Source organism: Histoplasma capsulatum, genomic scaffold, assembly GCF_000149585.1.
Source record: "Histoplasma capsulatum NAm1 scaffold_7 genomic scaffold, whole genome shotgun sequence".
Classification (NCBI taxonomy): Eukaryota; Fungi; Ascomycota; class Eurotiomycetes; order Onygenales; family Ajellomycetaceae; genus Histoplasma; species Histoplasma mississippiense.
In genome coordinates this window covers 795,959-805,559 of record NW_001813976.1, presented here as the reverse complement: position 1 = coordinate 805,559, position 9,601 = coordinate 795,959, and the positions used below count along the sequence as shown (strand labels likewise).

Genomic DNA, 9,601 nt, shown 5'->3' with positions numbered 1-9,601 from the left:
AATGATACAAGTAAAATATGTGAAACAAGATATAAAATGAAGCCACAAATGAATGCAACTTGCATGTAACTCAGCGTGGGTAATAGAAAAATGAAATACATATAACAAAAAATAAATGACCATGTAACAATCAATAAATGCTCGCTTGCATTCCTCCTTTGCTTTGCTTGATTCAAGTCCTCTTTGAACAAATCCATGATGGTGAAATAATCAAACACAAGAGAAGCAAACTTCTTAAAAATAAAAAGGACAAAAAAAGAAAAAAATAAAAAAAATAATTTTTTTTTTTAAAAAAAGCAATATCTAGAATGATGGAAAAACCTTAATGGATCGAAAAACTTCTATCATGATAGCCTGTAAATATATGCTTTAAAAATATAATGCTACATTGAAGGAAGTGGTTTTCGGGGTAGCTTAGCTGTGCTGCTACTACCGATTTTGCTGTGAACGGGCCACCATGAACAACTCCAGCCCATTACTATGGCCGTTGCGAGTATTCGCTGCATCATTATTCAAATTATTGTTACCCGGTGTCTCGCTAGAATGGTTTGTATTGTTGCTGTGATGATTAGTACTTAATTGTTTCTGTTCCTCTGGGCTACCACCTATTCGGGATATTGGTTTCGTAGTAGCGGCGTCGATGGACTCAATTTTGCTATTATGGCGAAGAGAAGGATGATAGGATTTCTCCTTGATCGTTTCAATGGGGCTGTATTTAGACTTTAGGGCTGGAGATGTAGTATCTGTTTCTGTTGAAGGGGTTGTTGGATATGTAGAGGAGGGCGGGTGGGTCTGTTGAGAGATAAATTCCATCGAGAATGGTTGTGGTAGTGGTGGGATCATGTTGCAGTTACCAGCGTCTGCGCTTTCATCCCATTTGTTGTGTGGGGTGCTGCGAGCTATTGTTGTGACTTGTGCGTAGTCGTTTGGGCGGTCGGAATGGCTCGTCAGTCCCTGTTTGGGTCGCGCGTTTGGTAGGGAATATGCTGTGTGCTGGTTGGAGCAAAGCGTTGGCTGTTGGAAGCTTCGCAAGAGGTTGGTATATTTCGTTGCGGGGAGAGAGCTCTTGTGCCATGGTGGTGTTTGGAGTAGTGGCTGGTTTCGCCGTTTGACCCTCTGTTATGGTGACCGACGTTGGTGTTGGCGCTACTGCTGCGAGGAGAGTTACTCAAATCCGGGAATACGCTTGAGGCTGCCCCTGAGCCAGCCCTGCCCATGCTCTTATCATGCATAACTACCCGTTTCCACTTCGCGACTAAATTGTCATAGTCCCATCGTGAAGAATCAATGCTATTCACTTTGCTCTTCTCGGCTAACTCTCTTGACACCGACCGTGGAATGGGTAACATCTCTGGAGGAAAAATGGCGAATTCTCGGGGCCACTGGCAGTTTTCCAGCCTGTCAATCTGCGCCTGTAGGCTATTCACCTCCTGTTGCGTCCGGGCCAGCTGGTTTCCGATTTCCTCGCGTCTCTCCTTTTCTCGCGCATATGCACGGGTAATCTCCATTCGCCAAATATCATTTCGAGCACCCAGCGGCAAAGATATCCAATGATTGAACGAAAGTTCGAGGTGTCTGATGGCCATTTCTTCATGTTGTTGGGCGGATCTCTCGATCATTTCAGTCTCCCAATTTCGTGAGCTTCCTTCGTTCGAGCATCCGGCTCCCTGGCGTGAAATGACCCCTGCCAACTGATTAGATTTCCACTGCTGTATCTGGACCAGCATCGTCTGTTTTATGATGTCCTGCTTATCCATGCCTGGAGGCTCGAGTGGAAAGGACGTTGGAGTTGAAAATGGGTGGGTCGAAAAGAGGCTGGGAGGAGGGGGCAGTACATGGAGACAAAGGGCCGGAAACGTCTGACGTTGAAGATCGAAGTCAAATGGATTCATTCGTGATTCGGTCCTCGTGCTTTAATAATATGTAACCAATTGTGCATGTAGTGTAAGCTACAAATAGCTACATATACGCCAGAGCGAAGGATGAATGTAGTAGCAGAGAGCAAGGCGCAAGGGTTGAAGGACTAAAAAAAGAACTCACACTGCGGCTCTCACATTGTCCAATACTTCCCTCAGCGCCAGCTCCAAAGCTCTCGTCGTCTCCGGGCCAATTTTGTTTGACGATCGTGCCGAATAGTCAGTACCCACAGTAGACACTCGCGGTTGTGAGACCTGCGAGGTATTCGGGATATCATTGATGACTCCCGTGGTGTGCCAGGTGGGTTGATTGAGCAGCACCTGGAATCCAGTTTTGCCCGGCTTGCCATCCAGCCGCAGGCTACTCTCGCACTTGAGTTCAGTGCCAGAAACCTTGGGAGATGTCGACGGAGAGGAAGTATCGGGAATCTCCCGCTTCGCAGTCGAGTTACGCGCCGTTCGCCGGGTGATGCTGCCGCGCAGACGCCGGATCTCCTCGACATCATGCACGCCGTCTGGCTTCTTTTTGAACAGGTACTGGTCAAGATGGCGGCCGAGGGAGGAAGAGGTGAAGGGTTGATGACAGTACTGGCATTGCTTGTCCTTAAGGGCGGGGAGTTTGGAACCTGCTTGGCTGTTACCTTCCTCGCCGACGCGGGACCCTTCGGGAGTATCTGTCGGAGCGGAAACGGGCTCATTCATAGCTGGTTGTGCGATACTTCCGCACTGCGACGCACAAAGGGCAAGTCTCAGGGGCCAATCAATGGGGTGCTCCTTTTGTTGGCTGGGATGAATAGATGCGCATTTTGTAATAGAATGAGAGACGGAGAAAACATTCCAACCTTGGAAGGTTATCGACAAAACACACTATGATGTCACGTGCATCGCATCCTCTTCTCCAGGGCTGTTGGAGGGATTTGGATTGGGTGATTCGTCCCCCTCTACGACCATATGGGCGCTGGTGGTGGTGGATTGATTTCGAACGTGAAGATAAAGCAGTAGATACAGTATGAAATGAAGATATCTACACTGTCATAGTGTTGAATGATGATAAACTTGAAAACTCTTGTGAGTGAGCAGATGTGGATATATATTCTAGTTATCCGCAATCATATCTGGCCTTCCTGTTAGAATTTGAACAGATCAATAGACTCGGATTTATGATTCTTTTAACAAGTCCATGCATGGGACCAGAACTATATACATGTTTAAAAAGTTCCGTTATTGGAAATTGTATGGAGGAGTTCTGAGATGGATTGAGCTGTTGCGCTAAATAGTCCACAATAGGAAGTTCAAGAACAAGTGCCGGATCAATTGAAGTCTTCATCCCAAAACCGTTTATTTATTTTCTTCTATAAAAAGGGGGGAAGCCGCTCTTCTGTTTTTGCTTCTTTTTCTTTTCCAAAAAAGATAACAGTTGATTCAGCTAGATTGGCAAAAAAAAGAATAAGAATATCAAGTAACTAGTTAACTACTTTTCTTTGCCTAGCTACTAACTTACGGCGCCAACTAACTTAACTATATGCTCGTTTCTCTATCAACCGGCCTCCAACACTTTCTCCTTCTTGCGTCCCCGCGTCTCGTTCAGCCTATCCAAACTTGCTCGTGTACGTTGCAAGAACCATGGATTTGTTCTCCGATGACAACGAGGCCGAGAAGGCTGAGCGCAAGGATATCCTCAGTCAGCTCGATACCATCGTACAAGGTGCACAATTCTCACAATCACTCTGGGCATGCCTCCAAGTCGCCGATCTTAGCCAGCTACGGATAATCTTGACCGAGATTAGGGAAGCGTATCACCCAGCAGTATATCTAAGGGGCTTTGGTACTTCGATAGACGAAAGCCAATTAATTCCTCGCTGTAAGTCCATACATTTGACATCTACCAGTCCTTTGCATAATAGTTCTATCAACAATAATCATTAGGGAAACAACTCGTGCGTGACGCCAGCGGAACCAGTTCAACAGCCGCAACTCCCTCCAAACCCGGTACTCCAGTCCAATTAGTGTCCAGGCCCCAAGATGTTGTCCGGGTCTCCTTCTACTCAAGCGTCAGGCGATGGTGATCGCAAGAAACGCCGGATTGGGTTCCAAACGAGAGATAACCGACAACGTGATCTTGTTAGTTCATCCCTTCCGCAGGTTACATGTGAAAGCAGTCCGGTGTACTGACCGAGAACAGTGCCTACAACGAGACCAGAGAAAATGCGTCATCACGGATCTGGCGAGCCTGTTGAGGTTGCTCATATTTTCCCTTTTGCTCTGCGGGACTTACAAACCCCAGAACAAACATCGGAATCTTCCAACTTCTGGAATATCTTAAAGATTTTCTGGACTGAGGAAAAGGTTGAACGATGGTTCGATGCAATTCGATCTACTACTGAAACTCTAATAAATCTCTTTTGTCTTTCTCCAAACGCGCATGCCTATCAGGGAAAGATTTACTTTGCTCTCAAACATATCAGCAGCAACGAGAACAATAGTAGCCGTACTGTTAAGTTTATATGGCTACCTCACTTTGAAAATTATCGTTCACTTCGATTGTCCACAGAGCCTTCCGTGACACCTGCTACAACTTTCAGGCGGGATGGTGTTGGTGGACGTGTAGGTCTATTGGATTTGTCGACTGGATCAGCTATTTCCAGTGGCCATACAATTGTCTGGGAAACTGAAGATCCTGTCAACCTTCCACTCCCAGATGTTGATCTTCTGGAACTCCACTGGGTTTTACAGCGTGTTGCCGCCATGGCTGGTGCCGCGGAGCCCCAAGATGAAACGTATGAAACGGATGATGAAGATGGCTGCGGTGCCTTAGTCGATGACAATTCGGACGTATCCGATTTCCTCATTTCTCAAAAATACACCATATCTGCACCAACATTTACGAATAAAAAGGCAATGCTGTCGGATCCTAGTCCAATTGACGTCCATAATATCTCTGATAAGCGTCAGGTCCTCCTTAGCTCGTCAGACAAGTAGGAATGTGAAAATAAAGGGGATTCCTGAAGAGGCCTTCTCGTTATTGAATGGTTTCTGGTTTGTGAGACTTGCTGCAGACTGAATGCACTTCTTGTCATGTGGTCGGTTTCCTAATGTGTTGATTCGGCTTCGTATCGGTCATAACAATATGGTTCTACTGTCATTTTACTGTGGTTTTACGGGCCGTTGCGCTAATGAGTCCACTTATCTGCTGATTTTTCAGTGGAGAATTACCACGTTGAATTATCTTACTCATGTATAATATAGGTGTAGGATTCGGGGTAAATTCCTGGCTTTATTAAGCCAAAGGAATCCTCCGACCATTGCACAAAAGATCAGAGCTGCTAATAGTTATCCATTCTATTCGCAATTGTGGTAATAAAAATCCGCTGTGATTTTCACAACACCAATCTGAAGCCCCAACTTCATTCTTATTTTAATAACGTGGGTAAAAAGTTGGTAGGTGTTGTGCTTGTTAAACCATGTACTCCGCAGTTATCGATATGACATTTCCTCAACAAAGAGTGGGAACCGAGGAGCCTAGGGGAGAGGGAAGAAGAAGGGAGGAGCAAGTTAAAAAAAAAAAAAAAAAACAAAGGGGATAGCAATTGAGTTGTTAGGATGTACTAGTAGTCAACTAAAATCTATGAGCACGTATATGCATCCCACTTTCCTGGTCGCATGTGTCAAATTTCTGAATCTATGCTGTTCTGACTGCATGTCCCGCATATTCTGCGAGTGCAATCAATCTCTCTTCCTGGAATCGCCTCCCAACAAGTTGCAGACCGACGTGAGCGCCATCGTAAATATCCGCGTCATCTGTGTGTGCAGCGCATATAATTTAAACTCTGGGCGGGCGGAGCCGAAGATACTTTGGGGGAGAAAATATAATAATGATGGTTTAAACAACAAAACTTACATTCATCATGAATCGCCTTATCCATATCATTCAATGGATCATAGCCAGCGTCGACGGTATCCACCGTTTTATCAGCAATAGTTACCGGGATAACGATCGAGCCGTAATCCAGCAAATTCACGAAGACGGTATAGCCAGCATAATTGGCTTTACCCCTTTGTGCTGCGGGGAATGGGGCAACAGGGCAGAAAAAGCCATCAACAGGCCGGCCCGTTCCCGTCAACTCCGAAGTACTATTCCAGTATTCCAGGTACTCCTTCTGATATTCCCGCTTGGCGACGTTGATCGCGGCGATTTGCTGGGCGTTCATTTGCGGGCCTGGGGATTCCTTTAAAAAGATATCGAGTTCGGGCATGGGGGGTTCACCTGATAAGTTAAATTGATAATGTGCATCGGCACCGCCGTCGAGAGTATAAATGGCGAGCTGCCATTGTATTAAAAAAGACAGAGTTAAGTCAAGTCCGAAAACACGGTGTCATGCGATCGTTTAGACATACCGCTAATTCCAGGGCTTTTTGATGAGACGGTGGTTTCCACTCGATAACCTGATAAGATAAGTTAGTTAGAGGTAATTGGACTAAACAAGGATTGGTCAAAATAATGGCCAGCTTGCTTGCATTATGTCCAAGTTTTAGTAGGGTAGCAGTCATCATTCGCAAAGCTCTAGAAACAGGGGGTACCGGCTGAATATAGTCATCTGAGCTCATGATGCCGAACGAAAGCTGGCCTTTCCCCGCAGCAGAACTCTTAATGAGATCCAATACTTCCTGCTCTGCCTCATCCCGCCATGGCAACTCAATCGCCAATGGATCATGAAGCCACGGCTTTTGACTGAGTACAGACTTAAACAAGAGCTTCAACCCACCAGGGGTAGTGGCGAGAGGACCGACAACAGAGGTGATTGAGTTTTGGCCATCCATCGAATTAGCCGCGCCTTCGTAGGGAATTCTGCCAGCTGACGGCCTGATACCATAAAGACCGTTAAAGGCAGCTGGGACCCGCACACTCCCGCCAATATCAGTGCCAAACCCGCCCGCAGACCCCCTCAGTATTATGAGGGCGCCTTCTCCCCCAGAGCTTCCCCCAGAAGATAGATGGCGATTCTTCGGGTTCCAAGTGTAGTCAATGATATTGTTGGCCGTCTGAGGACACATTAGAGTTGCGGGGACGCTAGTCTTGCAGTGAAGCACAGCACCCGCAGAACGGAGTTCCTTGACCAGCTCGCTTTCAAAGACCAGTCGTCGAGGATCGCCTTTCTGGCCCTGGAAAGTGCCTACCCAACCAACATAGCCCATGGTGGTTTCCACCCCCGTCACATGGAACTGATCTTTTAAACTGATCGGGATGCCATGAAGCAGCCCAAGTGGCTTCCTATGTACTGTGAAGTACACGTCAAGTCTCTTTGCTTCCTCGAGGGCCGCATCAAAGAAGATCTCATGGATGCAGTTGACCTGAGGCGTGGTTCGTCAGTAAAACCGTGGAGTACTAGTTGAAATTTGAGTGATACACACAAATTGATGCGCAAGAGCTGCTCGGTGGCAAAACGCTTCTGTCACTTCCACAGCAGTCCATTGCCCATTGGTGGTGCGCTGTGCCAGACTGACGAGATCGGATTCCGTGATTTCAATTTCTCGAGGAGAAAGGAACTTCCGAATATATCTGGTCACATCCCGCAACTCACTGGCCGAGGGGATTGGAGTTGGGATCCGCCATTTCTCGGGAATGAGATTGAGAACGGAATCTTGTTTTGCTTTGGCAGTAACTTCCCATGATGTTCCTGTAGCCATCTGATGACTGGCCGAGTCTGGGGAGCAGGCAGCGGCAATTAGAAGTCAAACAAATATTCGTATTGTAGTTTTCCTGGCGTATGTGAAAACTACTAGTATCGAGGGGAAGGGGCGTTGGCCAGATTTTGTATACACACGGCTTCTTTCTGTCAGTCAACAGAGCCGGATGGGTTTGAGCACAACCAGTCAATAAAGGTTCGTCACGAACGAGCAGGGCGGGGGAGGGAGGTAACACATCATTATTGTCAACAGACTATTTTCCTCTCACCGGTGCAGCCAAACACAGGACAAGTAGCCGTCTTACTGCTGTGTGACAGCGGTATCAGCCTGGATCATCCACGACTTTCCTAAATCCAGACCGAGCCGCCCTCCACCAGCGCAGACACGGGCATCCTTACTTGAATCGAACACCAAAGGGAGTGCGTTGTCGACTTCGAATGCGGACCGGAGGGGGCCTGCTGTACTTTTCTTCCTCAGCAATCATCCCACAGTTGGAAAGATGTTGTGGAGCCCACGGTCTCACCAATAGTAAATAATGATTCAATCCACCCTCGACGAAGTGTTCCCGAACCTGGGGAGGGAACATCCGAAGGTCACAGAGAATTGCAGTCAGCTCGCTCGTAGCTCAGCTTCAATCACAGTTCATCCGTCCTCTCTACGAAGTCTCGCTGAAAAGTTTCTGTTTAGTCAAATTCTCTTGAGATTTTATCGCTAGGTTCAAGTTCTTTTCCACCACCATCATATTTCTTGAATAAACGTTACTGTGTGGGAGCAAGTGATTCATACTAGTAATGTTCTATTCTCTGCTCATTGTAATTGATTCAATTGAGTTCCACCCTTCGATAGGATAGTAGATAATCGTATGAGATGGACGATAGGTATAATGTTGCATTGAGCGCAGATTTCGGTTTGTTTCAAACATACATACTCCATCTAACTCAAGGTTAGATATCATGTAAAGTTCCCCCTTTAGCTGGCTATTCATTGAAGATGACCCCAAATATGTCAACATCTCTACGCCACATTGTGCATATCTAAAAACCTGAGGATATAAGTTGGCTGCAAAGAGGTTACTCAACGTCCACTTTGAGTGACAAGGCGAATGAAGAACAGTACAAACCTTCCACACCGCTTGCTTCATCAGGGATGCCGGGCAAAAAGTGGAAGTGGAAATTCGAGGCTATCTCAAGTATAGCCCAGCTTTGATAGATGAGTGAGAGTAGACAATATGCACTAAATGCATTCTTTTCTCCAGTGCAGTTTGTAAAGGCGGTCACATTTCAACTCGTTGTTCTTTCAAACTGTCCTTTGACCGAGTCATTTTGGCTGCAGGATTCCGCTGTGGAATGTCGGTTCGACACAGTCCACAAAGGGTCAAAGATAATTGTGCAAGGCAAAAGGCAAAGTGCTTCCGCATGGCCCCTGGCCAGGTAATACCAGACAATCGTTCTGCAGCTCTCCAGACTTCCTAGAAACATATCTTCGGTTCGTTGAAGTAGAACTTTGTGGGCCGCATCCTTGTTAAACTTCAAGGTTGGGCACCCCAGGTTCTCCTTAATGCTCCGATCCAAGTTACACAACTGGCTTGGGGAAAAAGTTCATCTGAACACACTCTATGATTAGCTGGGCCTGGAAACGTTTTACTACTGACTTTCGGCGGTCAACTACGCCACGAAGACGATGACGGGTAGTCGACTTGGATGGTTATGAGTTCCATGAAATACGCACCTCATTCCATCACCGACATGTCCTTAAGAGTAGTTTGATCGCAAGTATTCTTCCGCAGCTCATAAAATTCTAGCCCCAGCTGCTTGAGATGTTTCATGATTCTGCGACAGTGGGCAACCGTCGTCCGAGTTACTGACTCATTGGAAGCGAGAGTAAGAGTGTAGCATAAATTACTACTAGACCCGGTCTGCAGACCGACAGAAATCACTTCTTTCGTTGGGCGATAGACTAGGAGACTTGCGAGAGCATCTAAAACCTTCGAGAGCCGATCT

At 46.6% G+C, this 9,601-nt stretch overlaps 3 protein-coding genes across 3 annotated transcripts; 1 reads left to right on the top strand and 2 right to left on the bottom strand.

Annotated features, from left to right (window-relative positions):
- Nucleotides 1-947: 947 nt before the first annotated feature.
- Nucleotides 948-2,867, bottom strand: HCAG_05880 (predicted protein; the record flags this gene model as incomplete). Its single annotated transcript, XM_001538225.1, has 3 exons — nucleotides 948-1,911; nucleotides 2,041-2,700; nucleotides 2,785-2,867. The coding sequence occupies 3 exons, from the start codon at nucleotides 2,865-2,867 to the stop codon at nucleotides 948-950; spliced, it is 1,707 nt and encodes a 568-aa protein (XP_001538275.1).
- Nucleotides 2,868-3,539: 672 nt separating this feature from the next.
- On the top strand, nucleotides 3,540-5,137 carry HCAG_05879 (predicted protein; the record flags this gene model as incomplete). Its single annotated transcript, XM_001538224.1, has 3 exons — nucleotides 3,540-3,777; nucleotides 4,099-4,891; nucleotides 5,119-5,137. The coding sequence occupies 3 exons, from the start codon at nucleotides 3,540-3,542 to the stop codon at nucleotides 5,135-5,137; spliced, it is 1,050 nt and encodes a 349-aa protein (XP_001538274.1).
- A 458-nt stretch (nucleotides 5,138-5,595) lies between these two features.
- HCAG_05878 (hypothetical protein) lies at nucleotides 5,596-7,109 on the bottom strand (the record flags this gene model as incomplete). The annotated part of the gene is made up of 4 exons (XM_001538223.1): nucleotides 5,596-5,714; nucleotides 5,815-6,238; nucleotides 6,312-6,359; nucleotides 6,495-7,109. 4 exons carry the CDS (start codon nucleotides 7,107-7,109, stop codon nucleotides 5,596-5,598), a joined length of 1,206 nt encoding a protein of 401 aa, XP_001538273.1.
- Between the last annotated feature and the right edge of the window lie 2,492 nt (nucleotides 7,110-9,601).